The 22,902-nt window shown below is 49.1% G+C and overlaps 1 protein-coding gene and 1 long non-coding RNA gene across 2 annotated transcripts in view; one reads left to right on the plus strand and one right to left on the minus strand.

The window, feature by feature from the left end:
- The window catches only part of LOC123768507 (uncharacterized), a 100,843-nt gene extending 98,156 nt beyond the window's left edge, over window positions 1–2,687 (plus strand). The window contains exon 6 of the long non-coding RNA XR_011230499.1: window positions 2,374–2,687. This is a non-coding gene — a long non-coding RNA (uncharacterized lncRNA). The remainder of the gene's footprint in view (window positions 1–2,373) is intronic.
- A 14,557-nt stretch (window positions 2,688–17,244) lies between these two features.
- The window catches only part of LOC138371190 (putative uncharacterized protein ENSP00000383309), a 9,968-nt gene continuing 4,310 nt past the window's right edge, over window positions 17,245–22,902 (minus strand). The window contains exon 2 of the mRNA XM_069336031.1: window positions 17,245–17,888. Within this exon, the coding sequence (XP_069192132.1) occupies window positions 17,245–17,888 (644 nt within the window). The remainder of the gene's footprint in view (window positions 17,889–22,902) is intronic.

Here is a 22,902-nt window from a genome sequence, read left to right on the forward strand (position 1 = left end):
CACACTCCTCCATATATATATATATATATATATATATATATATATATATATATATATATATATATATATATATATATATATATATATATATATATATATATATATGTCGTACCTAGTAGCCAGAACTCACTTATCAGCCTACTATGCAAGGCCCAATTTGCCTAATAAGCCAAGTTTTCATGAATTAATTGTTTTTCGACTACCTAACCTACCTAACCTAACCTAGCCTAACTTTTTTGGCTACCTAACCTAACCTAACCTATAAAGATAGGTTAGGTTAGGTTAGGTAGGGTTGGTTAGGTTTGGTCATATATCTACGTTAATTTAAACTCCAATAAAAATAATTGACAACATACATAATGAAATGGGTAGATTTATCATTTCATAAGAAAAAATTAGAGAAAAAACCTTAATTCAGGAAAACTTGGCTTATTAGGCAAATCGGGCCTTGCATAGTAGGCCGATAAGTGCGTTCTGGCTACTAGGTACGACATATATATATATATATATATATATATATATATATATATATATATCACACGCGTGCATGTTTATATGATCAATGGTGCTGTGGACACGGTACTGTGCTCGTTTAAGGGTAATCCTGGAAGTCATGGGTTCAAATCCTGGTTGGGTCATCACCAGTTCTTAATGATTATATAATATAATATATATATTTCGTGTGTGAGTTTTTGGACGTGACTTTGTAAATAATTCCATCTATGTTGGTGCGCATTGTGTTAAAGCTGCTTAAGTTAAAGTTAAGTTAAAGCTAAGGCTGCCAGGTTACATGTGTTGATGGTGGTGAGTGTTGAGAGTGTGTGGTATATGTTGGGGTGACACGGGCTACCATACCAGCTAGGCAACCGTTAATTGTAGGGGGAGGTTGAGGGGATAGTATAAGAGAGAGCTCATGTGGGTATGCATATATAACACATTAAAATGTGTGTGTGGTTACATATTTGTAACTACACAACGAACACGTACCATGAAGACTCTCAAGGACACCGTCATATCTTGAGGAAAGTTTAAATATATATTGAAATCAGAACATACAATGACATCATTGAAACAAAGGCCATTGTTCTACCCGACTGTGACAACACCTGGATTACACGATAACATTCCTCCTTAAGCTGTGACAGTATCAGGAACAGCACCAACACAGCTGTGACAGTATCAGGAACAGCACCAACACAGCTGTGACAGTATCAGGAACAGCACCAACACTCACAGTTGTGACAGTATCAGGAACAGCACCAACACAGCTGTGACAGTATCAGGAACAGCACCAACACAGCTGTGACAGTATCAGGAACAGCACCAACACTCACAGTTGTGACAGTATCAGGAACAGCACCAACACAGCTGTGACAGTATCAGGAACAGCACCAACACAGCTGTGACAGTATCAGGAACAGCACCAACACTCACAGTTGTGACAGTATCAGGAACAGCACCAACACTCACAGTTGTGACAGTATCAGGAACAGCACCAACACAGTTGTGACAGTATCAGGAACAGCACCAACACAGCTGTGACAGTATCAGGAACAGCACCAACACTCACAGTTGTGACAGTATCAGGAACAGCACCAACACTCACAGTTGTGACAGTATCAGGAACAGCACCAACACAGCTGTGACAGTATCAGGAACAGCACCAACACAGCTGTGACAGTATCAGGAACAGCACCAACACAGTTGTGACAGTATCAGGAACAGCACCAACACAGTTGTGACAGTATCAGGAACAGCACCAACACAGCTGTGACAGTATCAGGAACAGCACCAACACAGCTGTGACAGTATCAGGAACAGCACCAACACAGTTGTGACAGTATCAGGAACAGCACCAACATTCACACCTGTGACAGTATCAGGAACAGAGACAAAAGCATAGCTGTTAGGGATATCAGAAACAACTGACAGCTCAGATTACTCGCCAGCTATTGTCAGGCTGAGATCCACAGCTTAACTACCAATTCACCCTCAACAATGCCCCGGCCGCCACTTGCACACAGCTAGTTCAGAGTCTGACAAAGGCAGGACTCCCTCCATCATCTTGGCTTAGTCCATGTGTGGCTGCTTTCATAATAGTGAATACCATTTCAATTACATCACTCTACATTTATTACATTTGCAGCATTATCTTATATTTCTTGCTATTATTGTTCTTAGGTAATTATTTACCTGTAGTTGTTAAGTCAGATTAAACCGTTGTTGTATATTATTAAACAATGTCCATGTTAGGTTAACGTGAGACTGTTTTCTTCATGTTGGATATATAAATAGTCAGTATTTTGGTAAGGCATTTGAGCTTGACTTGTAATTTTAAACCATTCATTATCTTCCCCAATGATTACGTTGCAGGGAAGATGATATAAGCTTCTCCAGATCTTGTAATGATACCACTGTAGACCATAAGTATACCGCAAGACGTCAACTGCACCAGGAAGATGTAAACTGATCGGGACGACGTAAAATGCGTCAGGAAAACGTAAATTGCCTCAAGACGTAATCTGCATTTGGCTGACGAAACTGTCTCGTAAGAACATCTGCACCAAGACGACGTGAACTGCTTGACGAAAACGTACCTAAATGGCCTCAGTTTGACGGGGCCAAGCAACATATTTATGACATTAGAAGCATAACTTAAGACGCAATGAGCATCATCAAGACGTAAATACTACGAGACGTAAGCGGCATCATTAAGATGTAAAAATAAAATTACGATGAGAACACGCGGTTTCGTCTTCCCTTAAGACTTGATCATCATTATTTTACACTTAATCATTTAAGACGTAAATATGATTCTTTATGGCGTAATTTAATTATCAAGGGGGGAAAGCGCTAAGCCTTACGACTTTATAGCACTTGGAAGAGGTTAGGATAAGGATTGAACGCCGACCTGCATGAAGCGAGACCGTCGCTCTACCGTCCAGTCAAAGTGGTCTATATGACGTAAAGAACATCATTAAAGACTCAGAGAGCATTAATACGCGCCGTGTGACCAAACTTTATTTACAACAGCTTGTTGAGCTTCACCCCGCCAAACACACACCGAAACTACGACGTTGGTACAACGTTCGAACAAGTTTTAACACCTCCTAACCAGTTATAACAACCAATATAGCAAGTTGTAACAACGTTCTAATACGTCATAAACACGTTAAGCCAAGATGTAACAACTTTATTACAAGTTGTAACAAGCGGAAAATAGAGACAGTTTCGGTTTGTGTTTCCAGGGGACGCTAATTACAGTATATGTATTCAGGTGAGGGAGTGTGAGGGCCGAGAGTCTCTCCTCCACGCCGGTCTATTACTCCCTTCTGGGATTGTCAGGAGTGATTCCCGGCCGTATTTACCCCATTCCAGCTCACTCAGCGGGTTCCTTTGTCTGTGTGTATGTGTGTGTTGACGCGAGGCTGTGTTTGATCTAGGCTTCACTGCCTCTATGATGGCTGCTGTCTTCTCCTTTTGTCACCATTGGCAATGTCACTAATGAGTTTTTAATTCATGATAAATTATTAATAATTGTTAATGACTGTTATGGTTTCATTTTATTAGCATTAATTTTAGTTTTTGTGTTGAATATTAGTGATGTGGTTAATATAATTGTCGAAGTTGTGAGGTGTTTTGATTAAGCGTGAAATGTGTTAATATAAATATATCAATTAAGATGACATGAGGCAGGGGCGGCTCAGTCACACAACATACTCGTGCACTAGTTGAAGCAACAGGCAACACTGACAGGAAGTCCGACAGCAGTGACAGGAGTTACAATAAAGAAGACAGGGATAAGAGGGAAGCAACAAAGACCAGAGTGCCACTAGCGGAGTGCCGCAGAGTTCACTACGAGGCCTGTCTGGTTCCTAACAGGTTTACGGTCTCTAAAACAGGATAGAGGTTTCCTCTCATGATTGTGCTTAACGTGTAGATAACCAGGAGAATAAACGTTGAGGATCATTGCAAGAGAGTGCAAGATGACCAAAACATTGTGAGAGAACGCTTCCGAAAGTTGCTACTAGCGCTCAACTTAAGCAAGTGCAAAATAATTTAACCCATGTGTGCCCTGGGCACCAGTCACACATGTGCCCTGGGCACCAGTCACACATGTGCCCTGGGCACCAGTCACACATGTGCCTTAGATACCAGTCACACATGTGCCCTGGGCACCAGTCACACATGTGCCCTAGACACCAGTCACACATGTGCCCTGGGCATCAGTCACACAGTACAAAAAGTGCCGTAGCATCCCGGACATTAAACAGTGAATGTTTGTACACCTCACACAATTATACTCATTCCTCACATCGACACGTGCAGAAAAAATAAAGTAAAAACCGCATTCGATCATTTTGGTGGAGAGATTGAGGAGGGCGGCAGTAGGAGAGGCAGGAGGCACAGCACCGGAGCGTGAGGCACAAACTTGATGCCTCAATCTATATACAAACTGTCAAAATGACGCACAAGAACCAGCGAGATCGGCAGCGATTCCCTCTGCTCCGCCCGTCAGAATCTTCAGACTTTACAAGCTAACCCAATTTGTTTTTCGTCGTCGAAATCTCAAGATGCCCCAAATATTCTTCTCTGACACTCTTATGAGCTTTGCTTAACTCCACGGCGTTTACAGAGACCAAAACTCTTTCACTAGGAAGGCGCACCCAAGGGAAAAAATGGGTTTCCCTGGTGGTGGTCCAGTCGTCAAAGGTGCTCCACTCTTGACGAAGCTACCGAGGCAACCTTGCATACATATTGCTTTGGTCTTCTTTTTCCATTATTGAAAAAATTACAAAGCTTTGCAACAAGGCTGGTGCCAGAGCTAAGAAGGTTACGCAATGAATGGCTAATGGAACTAAAAAGTTCCTAGAGGATAGAGGGGATATGATAACAACATGCAAGATACTATAGGGACTAAATAAGATGGACAAGAATAGCCAAATATAATTCAGAGAAAGCAGGACAAGAACAAACAGGTAGAAGGTGGAAACGCAAATGAGTCTATGAACGTAAGGAAGTACTCACATCCTGTATAGGTAGTTGACAGGTGGAATGTTGTGAAAAAAAGTTGTGGAAGCTTCCTGCATCTACAACTTTAAGGCCAGATTCTGAACAATTGTGAAAGACAGAATAGTTAAATAGAAACGTTGGAGGCAGAAGGCTGGTAGGCGGGGTGTAGAGACCTCACTCCCCCGTGGTCACTGATATTATTACTGACGGGTAAGTACCCGACTAGGAGGCTCGACACCGCCTCAATAACCTGTCTAGGAAGCTGATCCTTCCCCGCCCCACCACCCGTCTAGGTGCCTCTAGGTCCCACACTACTACCAGGTGAGAGACCAGTCGAATCTTGGAGACAAGTCGCCCCGTCCCTACCCGTCTTGGAGACAGGTCGCCCCGTCCCTACCCGTCTTGGAGACAAGTCGCCCCGTCCCTACCCGTCTTGGAGACAAGTCGCCCCGTCCCTACCCGTCTTGGAGACAAGTCGCCCCGTCCCTACCCGTCTTGGAGACAGGTCGCCCCGTCCCTACCCGTCTTGGAGACAAGTCGCCCCGTCCCTACCCGTCTTGGAGACAAGTCGCCCCGTCCCTACCCGTCTTGGAGACAAGTCGCCCCGTCCCTACCCGTCTTGGAGACAAGTCGCCCCGTCCCTACCCGTCTTGGAGACAAGTCGCCCCGTCCCTACCCGTCTTGGAGACAGGTCGCCCCGTCCCTACCCGTCTTGGAGACAGGTCGCCCCGTCCCTACCCGTCTTGGAGACAAGTCGCCCCGTCCCTACCCGTCTTGGAGACAAGTCGCCCCGTCCCTACCCGTCTTGGAGACAAGTCGCCCCGTCCCTACCCGTCTTGGAGACAAGTCGCCCCGTCCCTACCCGTCTTGGAGACAAGTCGCCCCGTCCCTACCCGTCTTGGAGACAGGTCGCCCCGTCCCTACCCGTCTTGGAGAAAAGTCGCCCCGTCCCTACCCGTCTTGGAGACAGGTAACTCCCCCCCCCCCCCACCCGTCTTGGAGACAAGTCGCCCCGTCCCTACCCGTCTTGGAGACAGGTCGCCCCGTCCCTACCCGTCTTGGAGACAAGTCGCCCCGTCCCTACCCGTCTTGGAGACAAGTCGCCCCGTCCCTACCCGTCTTGGAGACAAGTCGCCCCGTCCCCACCCGTCTTGGAGACAGGTCGCCCCGTCCCCACCCGTCTTGGAGACAAGTCGCCCCGTCCCCACCCGTCTTGGAGACAGGTCGCCCCGTCCCCACCCGTCTTGGAGACAAGTCGCCCCGTCCCCACCCGTCTTGGAGACAGGTAACTCCCCCGCCCCCCCTCCCCCCGCCACCCTCCTCGTACGAGTCCTGGAGACCTCACAAAGGATGCAACAATTTACACGCCGGCAGTACTCTCCTTTGATTCTCGTAACGCTCCTGCAAGCCTCCAAAAGTATGCTGGAATATTAAAAATTCTGGAAGGGAATCCAGGCATCGCTTAAAAAAGTCTAGCATAAAAAAAAAGAGCTTTGAAAAGCGACTTTTGAAGATTGGTAGCGGCGGCTCCTATGACCAGACGGTTTATAATGTCGCTTAATACACCAAGAAATATATATACGTCTCTACGTGTATTAGTAGATTTAGTTGTATTAATAGCAGGGGGATGTATTAGTAGCTATAGTTCTGTTAACAGTTGTAGTTATATTGGTAGATGCTGTTGTATTATATGTCGCAGGTGTAGTACTATTTGTAGTTGTATTAGTTGCTGTAGTTGTTGTAGGTGTATTAGTAGGTGTGGTTGTATTAGTAACATTAGATGTGTTAGTAGCTGTATTGCGCACTGTTTGCCCCTATTCCTGTGCTCGCAGTTTGTCAAGGATGGCAATTATCTTTTGTAGTGTGATAACTATATCCAGCTGGTGGTGGTTCCTCACCAGCTGGCTGGGGTCTGGGGCTAGATTCACGAAGCAATTACGCAAGTACTTACGAACGTGTACATCTTTCCTCAATCTTTGACGGCTTTGGTTACATTTATTAAATAGTTTACAAGCATGAAAACTTCCCAATCAACTGTTGTTATTGATATAAACAGACTCCTGGTGCTTCGGAGCTTACTAACTGTTTAATAATTGTAAACAAAGTCGCCAAAGATTGAGAAAAGATGTACAGGTTCGTAAGTGCTTGCGTAACTGCTTCGTGAATCTGGCCCCTGGTCTTGTATAGCCTCGTGGGACGTACACTCGTCACACTGCACAGGTACTGCACAGGTACTGCACAGGTACAGTACATTATGTTGCCTGAGTGAAGGCCGAATTTTTCTTTACAACTTCAACCTTACAAACCTGTAAGTGAATACATAACTGTACAGCACTTGAGTAGCAGGTGTTGAAGTATAAGTGACAGCTGGGGGGGGGGGGAAGGATTGATCAGGAGAAGCGCCAAGTCATTATGACTATATAGCACTGGGAAAGGGTCAGGATAAGGATTTGGGATGCGCAGGGAGGGGAAGGAATGGTTCCCAACCACTTGGAAGGTTGGGGATTGAACGGCGATCTGCATGAAGTGAGACCGTCGCTCTACCGTCCAGCCCAAGTGGATGGGAGGGGGGGGGGGGGGGGGAACAAAGTCAATTGTGTCTTAGCTTGGGATGGAGCTTAGCTTCTCTACCTCCAAAGGATACCTGATCAACCAGGCTGTGACTCATACGTCAGGCTGCGAGCAGCCGCGTCTAACAGCCTGATTGATCAGTCCAGCAACCAGGAGGCCTGGTCGACGACCGGGCCGCGGGGACACTAAGCCCCGGAAGCACCTCAAGGTAGCCTCAAGGTAGGAGATGGTGACGGGAGGGCCGCGGGGACACTAAGCCCCGGAAGCACCTCAAGGTAGCCTCAAGGTAGGAGATGGTGACGGGAGGGCCGCGGGGACACTAAGCCCCGGAAGCACCTCAAGGTAGCCTCAAGGTAGGAGATGGTGACGGGAGGGCCGCGGGGACACTAAGCCCCGGAAGCACCTCAAGGTAGCCTCAAGGTAGGAGATGGTGACGGGAGGGCCGCGGGGACACTAAGCCCCGGAAGCACCTCAAGGTAGCCTCAAGGTAGGAGATGGTGACGGGAGGGCCGCGGGGACACTAAGCCCCGGAAGCAACTCAAGGTAGCCTCAAGGTAGGAGATGGTGACGGGAGGGCCGCGGGGACACTAAGCCCCGGAAGCACCTCAAGGTAGCCTCAAGGATGGAGATGGTGGAGGTAGGAGATAATAAGGCCACCAAGGTTATCACCAGAGTGGTCCACCAGGAGCCCATCATCGGCCAAGATCAATTCCCTGATTAGTTCTTCTCGGATTCTGGCCTTATTCCAGCGCCAACCCGGCCTCCAGAGGCCGCCCACAGGCTCTAAATTGACTCCGGATTTTTTCTTGTTGGTTTTTCCTTCCTGGAGCCTTTGATGAAAGGCTTCCAAATGAATTATTTTAAAATGCATGGATGTTCCAACGTTTAACTTCATCCCATAATAAAAAAAAACATTTTATGATCCGTAGAAAATTCGTAAAAAAAAAGAAATATTTAACGAAGACATTTTAAAACTGCAAGAAATGATTCGTTGATGGAACACATTTGAAGATTAGGAGACCAGTGTTTTGTTTCCGCTTAAGTCTCTATAATCAGTTTGTAAGTAAAACACTCGCGCGAATAACTATGAGTTGTTATTACAACAGTTAAATTGCAGAGATTTCGGAGAAGTGTGCAGTTAGTGTGGCGATCAAGGTTACATTCTCCTCCATTGAGAGGTATATCCGTGGCGCAGGCTACCCTGCTGCCTGCACCAGCCTCTCCTTCATCTTGCATCAGTTGCTCTGTCTCAACAGTCAATCAAACGTTGCCTTCACATGTAGCAATAATAGGCGCAGCATCTGGCCGACTGGTGCGCGACGGCCTCCAGCTTCTCGTATAGACTTCGGGACCTCTTTTGAGGGGAGATACCGCTCTTGAACCCTGAATAACCAGATCTGTGAAGATCCGTGAGCGATTACATTGTCATGCAAATTGAGCTCAGTGGAGGAAGGATAGGAAAGAGAGAGGGAGGGAGGAAGAGAGAGGGCCATGGAGAGAGGGAGAGAGAAAGAGAGGAGCAGAGAGAAAAGGAGGGGATGAAAGAGGTAGGGAGAAGGATGAGGACGATAGATAAACTCCAAAGCTTTATTCTGGCTCGAAGTGGAGTCCTCAGTGTCATTTTGCAGTCTCTCTGAGAGGATTGAAAACACTTCGACAAATTCTGCTAAATGTTTCAGTAGGGCAACAGTGTTCTAGCAGCACAGGCGCCATATATATATCCCAGGAGCACCGAACCATCCACACACCTGATACCTGTTGATTGACGGTTGAGAGGCGGGACCAAAGAGCCAGAGCTCAACCCCCGCAAACACAACTAGGTGAGTACACCTTAAATATTGCTGCTATCTTGATGGAGAACTTTCTCAAATCTCTTGTTAAGAACCCTGCCTTTCTTTTATCTTTCACGGGGGGGGGGGGGGGGGAGACTGAGACAGAGCAGAGAAAGACTTAAAAGGCCGTCATTTAAGTTTTTTAAGACTTTTGGGTCCTCAAGGAAAATTCCCGAGTAGTTTTTGAACAAGTTTTTTGTTTTATAATTCCTATTTTTTTCTGAAGTATGGGGGAAGAGAAGTGTGAGAAAAACGAAAGGAAATGGGGTTCATTACCGCTCACAGGAGGGGTATGGGGTCCACTACTACTCACAGGAGGGGTATGGGGTCCACTACTACTCACAGGAGGGGAATGGGGTCCACTACTACTCACAGGAGGGGTATGGGGTCCACTACCGCTCACAGGAGGGGTATGGGGTCCACTACCGCTCACAGGAGGGGTATGGGGTCCACTACCGCTCACAGGAGGGGTATGGGGTCCACTACCGCTCACAGGTTGGATATGGGGTCCACTACCGCTCACAGGAGGGGTATGGGGTCCACTACCGCTCACAGGAGGGGTATGGGGTTCACTACCGCTCACAGGAGGGGTATGGGGTCCACTACCGCTCACAGGAGGGGTATGGGGTCCACTACCGCTCACAGGAGGGGTATGGGGTCCACTACCGCTCACAGGTTGGATATGGGGTCCACTACCGCTCACAGGAGGGGTATGGGGTCCACTACTACTCACAGGAGGGGTATGGGGTCCACTACTACTCACAGGAGGGGTATGGGGTCCACTACTACTCACAGGAGGGGTATGGGGTCCACTACCGCTCACAGGAGGGGTATGGGGTCCACTACCGCTCACAGGAGGGGTATGGGGTCCACTACCGCTCACAGGAGGGGTATGGGGTCCACTACCGCTCACAGGTTGGATATGGGGTCCACTACCGCTCACAGGAGGGGTATGGGGTCCACTACCGCTCACAGGAGGGGTATGGGGTCCACTACCGCTCACAGGTTGGATATGGGGTCCACTACCGCTCACAGGAGGGGTATGGGGTCCACTACCGCTCACAGGAGGGGTATGGGGTTCACTACCGCTCACAGGAGGGGTATGGGGTCCACTACCGCTCACAGGAGGGGTATGGGGTCCACTACCGCTCACAGGAGGGGTATGGGGTCCACTACCGCTCACAGGAGGGGTATGGGGTCCACTACTACTCACAGGAGGGGTATGGGGTCCACTACCGCTCACAGGAGGGGTATGGGGTCCACTACCGCTCACAGGAGGGGTATGGGGTCCACTACCGCTCACAGGAGGGGTATGGGGTCCACTACCGCTCACAGGAGGGGTATGGGGTCCACTACCGCTCACAGGAGGGGTATGGGGTCCACTACCGCTCACAGGTTGGATATGGGGTCCACTACCGCTCACAGGAGGGGTATGGGGTCCACTACTACTCACAGGAGGGGTATGGGGCCCACTACTACTCACAGGAGGGGTATGGGGTCCACTACTACTCTCAGGAGGGGTATGGGGTCCACTACCGCTCACAGGAGGGGTATGGGGTCCACTACTACTCACAGGAGGGGTATGGGGTCCACTACCGCTCACAGGAGGGGTATGGGGTCCACTACCGCTCACAGGAGGGGTATGGGGTCCACTACCGCTCACAGGTTGGATATGGGGTCCACTACCGCTCGCAGGAGGGGTATGGGGTCCACTACCGCTCACAGGAGGGGTATGGGGTCCACTACCGCTCACAGGTTGGATATGGGGTCCACTACCGCTCGCAGGAGGGGTATGGGGTCCACTACCGCTCACAGGAGGGGTATGGGGTCCACTACCGCTCACAGGAGGGGTATGGGGTTCACTACCGCTCACAGGAGGGGTATGGGGTTCACTACCGCTCACAGGAGGGGTATGGGGTCCACTACTACTCACAGGAGGGGTATGGGGTCCACTACTACTCACAGGAGGGGTATGGGGTCCACTACTACTCACAGGAGGGGTATGGGGTCCACTACCGCTCACAGGAGGGGTATGGGGTCCACTACCGCTCACAGGAGGGGTATGGGGTTCACTACTGCTCACAGGAGGGGTATGGGGTCCACTACCGCTCATAGGGGTATGGGGTCCACTACTACTCACAGGAGGGGTATGGGGTCCACTTCCGCTCACAGGAGGGGTATGGGGTCCACTACCGCTCACAGGAGGGGTATGGGGTCCACTACCGCTCACAGGAGGGGTATGGGGTCCACTACCGCTCACAGGAGGGGTATGGGGTCCACTACCGCTCACAGGAGGGGTATGGGGTCCACTACCGCTCACAGGAGGCGTATGGGGTCCACTACCGCTCACAGGAGGGGTATGGGGTCCACTACTACTCACAGGAGGGGTATGGGGTCCACTACTACTCACAGGAGGGGTATGGGGTCCACTACTACTCACAGGAGGGGTATGGGATCCACTACCGCTCATAGGAGGGGTATGGGGTCTACTACCGCTCACAGGAGGGGTATGGGGTCCACTACTACTCACAGGAGGGGTATGGGGTCCACTACCGCTCACAGGAGGGGTATGGGGTCCACTACCGCTCACAGGAGGGGTATGGGGTCCACTACCGCTCACAGGAGGGGTATGGGGTCCACTACCGCTCACAGGAGGGGTATGGGGTCCACTACTACTCACAGGAGGGGTATGGGGTCCACTACCGCTCACAGGAGGGGTATGGGGTCCACTACTACTCACAGGAGGGGTATGGGGTCCACTACCGCTCACAGGAGGGGTATGGGGTCCACTACCGCTCACAGGAGGGGTATGGGGTCCACTACTACTCACAGGAGGGGTATGGGGTCCACTACCGCTCACAGGAGGGGTATGGGGTCCACTACTACTCACAGGAGGGGTATGGGGTCCACTACCGCTCACAGGAGGGGTATGGGGTCCACTACCGCTCACAGGAGGGGTATGGGGTCCACTACCGCTCACAGGAGGGGTATGGGGTCCACTACTATTCACAGGAGGGGTATGGGGTCCACTACTACTCACAGGAGGGGTATGGGGTCCACTACCGCTCACAGGAGGGGTATGGGGTCCACTACCGCTCACAGGAGGGGTATGGGGTCCACTACTACTCACAGGAGGGGTATGGGGCCCACTACTACTCACAGGAGGGGTATGGGGTCCACTACTACTCACAGGAGGGGAATGGGGTCCACTACTACTCACAAGAGGGGTATGGGGTCCACTACCGCTCACAGGAGGGGTATGGGGTCCACTACTACTCACAGGAGGGGTATGGGGCCCACTACTACTCACAGGAGGGGTATGGGGTCCACTACTACTCACAGGAGGGGTATGGGGTCCACTACCGCTCACAGGAGGGGTATGGGGTCCACTACCGCTCACAGGAGGGGTATGGGGTCCACTACCGCTCACAGGAGGGGTATGGGGTCCACTACCGCTCACAGGAGGGGTATGGGGTCCACTACCGCTCACAGGATGGGTACTGGGGTGCACTACTGCTTACAGGATGGGTACTGGGTCCAGTACTGCTCACAGGATGGGTACTGGGTCCACTACTGCTCACAGGATGGGTACTGGGTCCACTACTGCTCACAGGATGGGTACTGGGTCCACTACTGCTCACAGGATGGGTACTGGGTCCACTACTGCTCACAGGATGGGTACTGGGGTGCACTACTGCTTACAGGATGGGTACTGGGTCCAGTACTGCTCACAGGATGGGTACTGGGGTCCACTACTCCTCACAGGATGGGTACTGGGTCCACTACTGCTCACAGGATGGGTACTGGGGTGCACTACTGCTTACAGGATGGGTACTGGGTCCAGTACTGCTCACAGGATGGGTACTGGGGTCCACTACTCCTCACAGGATGGGTACTGGGGTCCACTACTGCTCACAGGATGGGTACTGGGTCCACTACTGCTCACAGGATGGGTACTGGGTCCACTACTGCTCACGGGATGGATACTGGGGTGCACTACTGCTTACAGGATGGGTACTGGGTCCAGTACTGCTCACAGGATGGGTACTGGGTCCACTACTGCTCACAGGATGGGTACTGGGTCCACTACTGCTCACAGGATGGGTACTGGGTCCACTACTGCTCACAGGATGGGTACTGGGTCCACTACTGCTCACAGGATGGGTACTGGGTCCACTACTGCTCACAGGATGGGTACTGGGGTGCACTACTGCTTACAGGATGGGTACTGGGTCCAGTACTGCTCACAGGATGGGTACTGGGTCCACTACTGCTCACAGGATGGGTACTGGGTCCACTACTGCTCATAGGATGGGTACTAGGTCCACTACTGCTCACAGGATGGGTACTGGGTCCACTACTACTCACAGGATGGGTACTGGGGTCCACTACTCCTCACAGGATGGGTACTGGGTCCACTACTGCTCACAGGATGGGTACTGGGTCCACTATTCCTTACAAGATGTGTACTGGGTCCACTACTACTCACAGGATGGGTACTGGGGTCCACTACTGCTCACAGGATGGGTACTGGGTCCACTACTGCTCACAGGATGGGTACTGGGTCCACTACTGCTCACAGGATGGGTACTGGGGTCCACTACTCCTCTCAGGATGGGTACTGGGTCCACTACTGCTCACAGGATGGGTACTGGGTCCACTACTACTCACAGGATGGGTACTGGGGTCCACTACTGCTCACAGGATGGGTACTGGGGTCCACTACTGCTCACAGGATGGGTACTGGGTCCACTACTGCTCACAGGATGGGTACTGGGGTCCACTACTGCTCACAGGATGGGTACTGGGGTCCACTACTGCTCACAGGATGGGTACTGGGTCCACTACTGCTCACAGGATGGGTACTGGGTCCACTACTCCTCACTGGATGGGTACTGGGGTCCACTACAGCTCACAGGATGGGTACTGGGTCCACTACTGCTCACAGGATGGGTACTGGGGTCCACTACTGCTCACAGGATGGGTACTGGGGTCCACTACTGCTCACAGGATGGGTACTGGGTCCACTACTGCTCACAGGATGGGTACTGGGTCCACTACTGCTCACAGGATGGGTACTGGGGTCCACTACTGCTCACAGGATGGGTACTGGGTCCACTACTACTCACAGGATGGGTACTGGGGTGCACTACTCCTCACAGGATGGGTACTGGGTCCACTACTGCTCACAGGATGGGTACTGGGTCCACTACTGCTCACAGGATGGGTACTGGGTCCACTACTGCTCACAGGATGGGTACTGGGGTCCACTACTGCTCACAGGATGGGTACTGGGGTGCACTACTGCTCACAGGATGGGTACTGGGGTCCACTACTGCTCACAGCATGGGTACTGGGTCCACTACTGCTCACAGGATGGGTACTGGGTCCACTACTGCTCACAGGATGGGTACTGGGTCCACTACTACTCACAGGATGGGTACTGGGTCCACTACTGCTCACAGGATGGGTACTGGGGTCCACTACTGCTCACAGGATGGGTACCGGGGTGCACTACTGCTCACAGGATGGGTACTGGGTCCACTACTGCTCACAGGATGGGTACTGGGGTGCACTACTGCTCACAGGATGGGTACTGGGGTCCACTACTGCTCACAGGATGGGTACTGGGGTCCACTACTGCTCACAGGATGGGTACTGGGGTCCACTACTGCTCACAGGATGGGTACTGGGGTGCACTACTGCTCACAGGATGGGTACTGGGGTCCACTACTGCTCACAGGATGGGTACTGGGGTCCACTACTGCTCACAGGATGGGTACTGGGGTCCACTACTGCTCACAGGATGGGTACTGGGTCCACTACTGCTCACAGGATGGGTACTGGGGTCCACTACTGCTCACAGGATGGGTACTGGGGTCCACTACTGCTCACAGGATGGGTACTGGGGTGCACTATTGCTCACAGGATGGGTACTGGGGTCCACTACTGCTCACAGGATGGGTACTGGGGTCCACTACTGCTCACAGGATGGGTACTGGGGTCCACTACTGCTCACAGGATGGGTACTGGGTCCACTACTGCTCACAGGATGGGTACTGGGGTCCACTACTGCTCACAGGATGGGTACTGGGGTGCATAATAAATGAATCACACTAAACAGAGGTTTCACAGGACTTCGCAATATCAAGCTTAGTGCCGCGTGGCTCTTGCTTGGTCTGACACTGTTCCTTATATTTAGGAATACAAAGAACAGCGAAACCTACTGATAAAAAAACGAAATATATAATTCAGAGAATTTTTTATCACCTACGTGAGACCAATGCTGGAAAATGCATCTACAGTCTTATTCCAAAGTCAATAAAACACGAAAAAGACGATAAATTCACGAGAATTGCCTTAAGGTTTTCACAGGAAATAAAAGATTGTGTGCAAGGTCATACTTGAATAACTGAAACTTCATCACACATACCAAGAGAAGAGCAAGAATAGACCTGATTGCGACATACAAGATACACGGAGACAAAGTTAAGATTTAAACGTGTGTAACCAGTGGACAAGAAGGCAGATATATATTGCAAGATCAGCTGAACCAGAGAAAAGTTAGCAAGAATTTTTTCATCTTTCGCTTTGGGAATTGGTGACAATTGTTAGGAGATAGTCAAGACTACGTCCATTAAAACTTTTCAAACTAGGCGCCATAAAAAGCTTCGAGGCGGGAACAACTGCACTAAACGTCCCGGTAACTAAAAACGAGGAGCGTAAGAGCTGAAGCTCAACCCGCGCTGACGCTGATAACTATGAAGGAAAGAACTTGATGTATATAAATATATCAAGGCGCGTACACGTGAACACGCGCACGCGCGCCAGCGCACATGTGTGTGTACTCACCGAGTTGTACTCACCTAGTTGTGTCTGCAGGATCGAGCATTGACTCTTGGATCCCGCTTTTCGAGCATCGGTTGTTTACAGCAATGACTCCTGTCCCATTTCCCTATCATACCTGGTTTTAAAATTATGAATAGTATTTGCTTCCACAACGTGTTACTTAAATTAAGTGCATTCCATTTTCCCGCTACTGTGTGTGTGTGTGTGTGGTGCAGAGAAGTCCACGTCCCCAGGGTACATAGATCACTCTCTGCCCCCTCACCCTCCCCCCTTTCTACTCCTTCCTCCCCACCCCTATTCTTGGTCCCCCCCCTCCCCCATCCCCTCCCTCCCCCTAACCATCACAACATGGGGAAGGATAAACAGAAACAGCGAACTACTAAGTCGATTATTAAGCTAGGTTGTCCTGGATATGTGTTCTGTAGTTATGTATCCATGAGACGTGTTATGTGTCTCTGATATGTGTTGTGAAGCTACGTCTTACTGAGGTCTGTTATGTAGTCATGTGTACCTATCTTGAGAGGTTATCTTGAGATGATTTCGGGGCTTTAGTGTCCCCGCGGCCCGGTCCTCGACCAGGCCTCCACCCCCAGGAAGCAGCCCGTGACAGCTGACTAACATCCAGGTACCTATTTACTGCTAGGTAACAGGGGCATTCAGGGTGAAAGAAACTTTGCCCATTTGTTTCTGCCTCGTGCGGGAATCGAACCCGCGCCTCTGAATTACGAGTACTGCGCGCTATCCACCAGGCTACGAGGCCCCAACCTAAAATTATATATATATATATATATATATATATATATATATATATATATATATATATATATATATATATATATATATATATATATATATATATCTATATATATATATATATATATAATATTTTCAATTCCAAATGAGTTCCCCGGCCGTCAGAAAGCGCAGCCGTAAATCACTGCAGATTTTTTTCTATTGATCTCAAAAGCATTTAACTGCGTCACTGGAGCCGTCTTTTTTTTTCGTTGAACGTTCCTCTTCGTTGATATTTGTAACGTCCGTTACAGGCACTTGTGACCAAAATGGTCGCTGTATTTATCGAGACAGCCAGAGAAATATGTTTTGTAACTTCCGTTTGTTCTTTTGTAACTTCCGTTTGTTCTTTTGTAACTTCCGTTTGTTCTTTTGTAACTTCCGTTTGTTCTTTTGTAAATTCCGTTTGTTCTTTTGTAACTTCCGTTTGTTCTTTTGTAACTTCCGTTTGTTCTTTTGTAACTTCCGTTTGTTCTTTTGTAACTTCCGTTTGTTCTTTTGTAACTTCCGTTTGTTCTTTGGTAACTTCCGTTTGTTCTTTTGTAACTTCCGTTTGTTCTTTTGTAACTTCCGTTTGTTCTTTTGTAACTTCCGTTTGTTCTTTTGTAACTTCCGTTTGTTCTTTTGTAACTTCCGTTTGTTCTTTTGTAACTTCCGTTTGTTCTTTTGTAACTTCCGTTTGTTCTTTTGTAACTTCCGTTTGTGCTTTTGTAACTTCCGTTTGTTCTTTTGTAACTTCCGTTTGTTCTTTTGTAACTTCCGTTTGTTCTTTTGTAACTTCCGTTTGTTCTTTTGTAACTTCCGTTTGTTCTTTTGTAACTTCCGTTTGTTCTTTGTTACATTAAATTAATATTTCTGGTTCATAATTTCTTTATTTTTTGGTTGTGTTTTTGTAATTTTTGTTATTATTTGTTTTTGTTATATTAATTTTCCTGTTATCATCTATTGGAGATACCTGGGATCTACTTGATAGTGATTCAACCCGTCCTCTTAAAACTAACGTCGCTTTTGGCACCAGGATCATCAACAGTGTAGTAACGGAGCCTCCAGGATCATCAACAGTGAAGTAACGGAGCCACCAGGATCATCAACAGTGAAGTAACGGACCCTCCAGGATCATCAACAGTGTAGTAACGGAGCCACCAGGATCATCAACAGTGAAGTAACGGAGCCTCCAGGATCATCAACAGTGAAGTAACGGAGCCTCCAGGATCATCAACAGTGTAGTAACGGAGCCTCCAGGATCATCAACAGTGAAGTAACGGAGCCACCAGGATCATCAACAGTGAAGTAACGGAGCCTCCAGGATCATCAACAGTGAAGTAACGGAGCCACCAGGATCATCAACAGTGAAGTAACGGAGCCTCCAGGATCATCAACAGTGAAGTAACGGAGCCACCAGGATCATCAACAGTGAAGTAACGGAGCCCCCAGGATCATCAACAGTGAAGTAACGGAGCCACCAGGATCATCAACAGTGAAGTAACGGAGCCACCAGGATCATCAACAGTGAAGTAACGGAGCCACCAGGATCATCAACAGTGAAGTAACGGAGCCACCAGGATCATCAACAGTGAAGTAACGGAGCCTCCAGGATCATCAACAGTGTAGTAACGGAGCCACCAGGATCATCAACAGTGAAGTAACGGAGCCTCCAGGATCATCAACAGTGAAGTAACGGAGCCTCCAGGATCATCAACAGTGTAGTAACGGAGCCTCCAGGATCATCAACAGTGAAGTAACGGAGCCACCAGGATCATCAACAGTGAAGTAACGGAGCCTCCAGGATCATCAACAGTGAAGTAACGGAGCCACCAGGATCATCAACAGTGAAGTAACGGAGCCACCAGGATCATCAACAGTGAAGTAACGGACCCTCCAGGATCATCAACAGTGAAGTAACGGACCCTCCAGGATCATCAACAGTGTAGTAACGGACCCTCCAGGATCATCAACAGTGAAGTAACGGACCCTCCAGGATCATCAACAGTGTAGTAACGGAGCCTCCAGGATCATCAACAGTGAAGTAACGGACCCTCCAGGATCATCAACAGTGAAGTAACGGAGCCACCAGGATCATCAACAGTGAAGTAACGGAGCCACCAGGATCATCAACAGTGAAGTAACGGAGCCACCAGGATCATCAACAGTGAAGTAACGGAGCCACCAGGATCATCAACAGTGAAGTAACGGAGCCACCAGGATCATCAACAGTGAAGTAACGGACCCTCCAGGATCATCAACAGTGAAGTAACGGACCCTCCAGGATCATCAACAGTGTAGTAACGGAGCCTCCAGGATCATCAACAGTGAAGTAACGGACCCTCCAGGATCATCAACAGTGTAGTAACGGAGCCTCCAGGATCATCAACAGTGAAGTAACGGACCCTCCAGGATCATCAACAGTGAAGTAACGGAGCCACCAGGATCATCAACAGTGAAGTAACGGAGCCACCAGGATCATCAACAGTGAAGTAACGGAGCCACCAGGATCATCAACAGTGAAGTAACGGAGCCACCAGGATCATCAACAGTGAAGTAACGGAGCCACCAGGATCATCAACAGTGAAGTAACGGAGCCACCAGGATCATCAACAGTGAAGTAACGGAGCCACCAGGATCATCAACAGTGAAGTAACGGACCCTCCAGGATCATCAACAGTGAAGTAACGGAGCCTCCAGGATCATCAACAGTGAAGTAACGGAGCCTCCAGGATCATCAACAGTGAAGTAACGGAGCCTCCAGGATCATCAACAGTGTAGTAACGGAGCCTCCAGGATCATCAACAGTGTAGTAACGGAGCCTCCAGGATCATCAACAGTGTAGTAACGGAGCCTCCAGGATCATCAACAGTGAAGTAACGGAGCCTCTAGGATCATCAACAGTGAAGTAACGGAGCCTCCAAGATCATCAACAGTGAAGTAACGGAGCCTCCAGGATCATCAACAGTGAAGTAACAGAGCCTCCAAGATCATCAACAGTGAAGTAACGGAGCCTCCAGGATCATCAACAGTGAAGTAACGGAGCCTCCAGGATCATCAACAGTGTAGTAACGGAGCCTCCAGGATCATCAACAGTGAAGTAACGGAGCCTCCAGGATCATCAACAGTGAAGTAACGGAGCCTCCAGGATCATCAACAGTGAAGTAACGGAGCCTCCAGGATCATCAACAGTGTAGTAACGGAGCCTCCAGGATCATCAACAGTGAAGTAACGGAGCCTCCAGGATCATCAACAGTGAAGTAACGGAGCCACCAGGATCATCAACAGTGAAGTAACGGAGCCTCCAGGATCATCAACAGTGTAGTAACGGAGCCTCCAGGATCATCAACAGTGAAGTAACGGAGCCACCAGGATCATCAACAGTGTAGTAACGGAGCCTCCAAGATCATCAACAGTGAAGTAACGGAGCCTCCAGGATCATCAACAGTGAAGTAACGGAGCCTCCAGGATCATCAACAGTGAAGTAACGGAGCCTCCAAGATCAACAGTGAAGTAACGGAGCCTCCAGGATCATCAACAGTGAAGTAACGGAGCCTCCAAGATCATCAACAGTGAAGTAACGGAGCCTCCAGGATCATCAACAGTGAAGTAACGGAGCCTCCAGGATCATCAACAGTGTAGTAACGGAGCCTCCAGGATCATCAACAGTGAAGTAACGGAGCCTCCAGGATCATCAACAGTGAAGTAACGGAGCCTCCAGGATCATCAACAGTGTAGTAACGGAGCCTCCAGGATCATCAACAGTGTAGTAACGGAGCCTCCAGGATCATCAACAGTGTAGTAACGGAGCCTCCAGGATCATCAACAGTGAAGTAACGGAGCCTCTAGGATCATCAACAGTGAAGTAACGGAGCCTCCAAGATCATCAACAGTGAAGTAACGGAGCCTCCAGGATCATCAACAGTGAAGTAACAGAGCCTCCAAGATCATCAACAGTGAAGTAACGGAGCCTCCAGGATCATCAACAGTGAAGTAACGGAGCCTCCAGGATCATCAACAGTGTAGTAACGGAGCCTCCAGGATCATCAACAGTGAAGTAACGGAGCCTCCAGGATCATCAACAGTGAAGTAACGGAGCCTCCAGGATCATCAACAGTGAAGTAACGGAGCCTCCAGGATCATCAACAGTGTAGTAACGGAGCCTCCAGGATCATCAACAGTGAAGTAACGGAGCCTCCAGGATCATCAACAGTGAAGTAACGGAGCCTCTAGGATCCACAGCGCGCTGTATTAAACAACATTCACAAACGTATAATCTTTTACCGAAGTATTAAAAAAATCTCATTGTATCCAAGATTTCATGACACGTATTTTGTTTTAACTCAAAATGATTGTATGATAAATTAATATGTGGCTATCAATATATATTGACAAAATTCAACGAACTCTAACATTCTCACACATGGGTAAAGTAAGGAGTAAGAGGAGACATGATCACCACCTACTAAATTCTCAGGGGAATTGACAGGGTGGACAAAGACAAACTATTTAGCACGGGTGGAACACGAACAAGGGGACACAGGTGAAGCTGAGTATCCAAATGAGCCACAGAGATATTAGAAAGAACTTGTTCAGTGTCAGAGTAGTTAACAAATGGAATGCATTAGGCAGAAATGTGGTGGAGGCTGACTCCATACACAGTTTCAAGTGTAGATATGATAGAGCCCAATAGGTTCAGGAATCTGTACACCAGTTGATTGACAGTTGAGAGACGGTACTAAAGAGCCGAAGCTCAACCCCCGCAAGCACCAAACATAGACATGTGTATGTCTATGTGTATTAATCGTATACATTTACGTATGTGACAGTCATGTATATATAAATTTATATATATGTATATATATGTGTGCGTATTTATCAGCCCGGGGTATTAACGCAGTAATACATTTTCAGATTTTACAACTTGTGTGACGTTATCGTATAAAAGTGTGAGGCTATACATCTGCCAAACAGCGCCCTCGCTTCATACAAACACACGCTCTCTAACGCGGTCTTATGTCCTCCACACAGGCTCCAGCGCCCTCGCTTGATACAAACACACGCTCTCTAACCCGGTGTTATGTCCTCCACACAGGCTCCAGCGCCCTCGCTTCATACAAACACACGCTCTCTAACGCGGTCTTATGTCCTCCACACAGGCTCCAGCGCCCTCGCTTCATACAAACACACGCTCTCTAACGCGGTCTTATGTCCTCCACACAGGCTCCAGCGCCCTCGCTTGATACAAACACACGCTCTCTAACCCGGTGTTATGTCCTCCACACAGGCTCCAGCGCCCTCGCTTCATACAAACACACGCTCTCTAACCCGGTGTTATGTCCTCCACACAGGCTCCAGCGCCCTCGCTTCATACAAACACACGCTCTCTAACCCGGTGTTATGTCCTCCACACAGGCTCCAGCGCCCTCGCTTCATACAAACACACGCTCTCTAACGCGGTGTTATGTCCTCCACACAGGCTCCAGCGCCCTCGCTTCATACAAACACACGCTCTCTAACCCGGTGTTATATCCTCCACACAGGCTCCCAGAAATGGCCTTCAAAATAGCAGGAAACCCCATTTAGCATTTCCATTTTCCCCCCTTTTTTGAACGTGTACATTTTTTTATCGACATATATGATTTTTATGGAGTATTCTCGGTGTAGATTAAAAGATGCAGCGAGGGTGAAATTATGTGATATATTTGCGTCTGTCCCTCGCTTTGTGGGAACAATATATTGTTTGTAATGCTCAAACTTTCTCACACAAACCTGTCCATCCAGCGCCTGACGGCTGAGTGGACAGCGCTTCGGTTTCGTAGTCCTGAGGTTCCGGGTTCGATCCCCGGTGGAGGTGGAGACA

The sequence above is a fragment of the Procambarus clarkii genome, chromosome 35 (genome assembly GCF_040958095.1).
Source record: "Procambarus clarkii isolate CNS0578487 chromosome 35, FALCON_Pclarkii_2.0, whole genome shotgun sequence".
NCBI classification, from domain to species: Eukaryota; Metazoa; Arthropoda; class Malacostraca; order Decapoda; family Cambaridae; genus Procambarus; species Procambarus clarkii.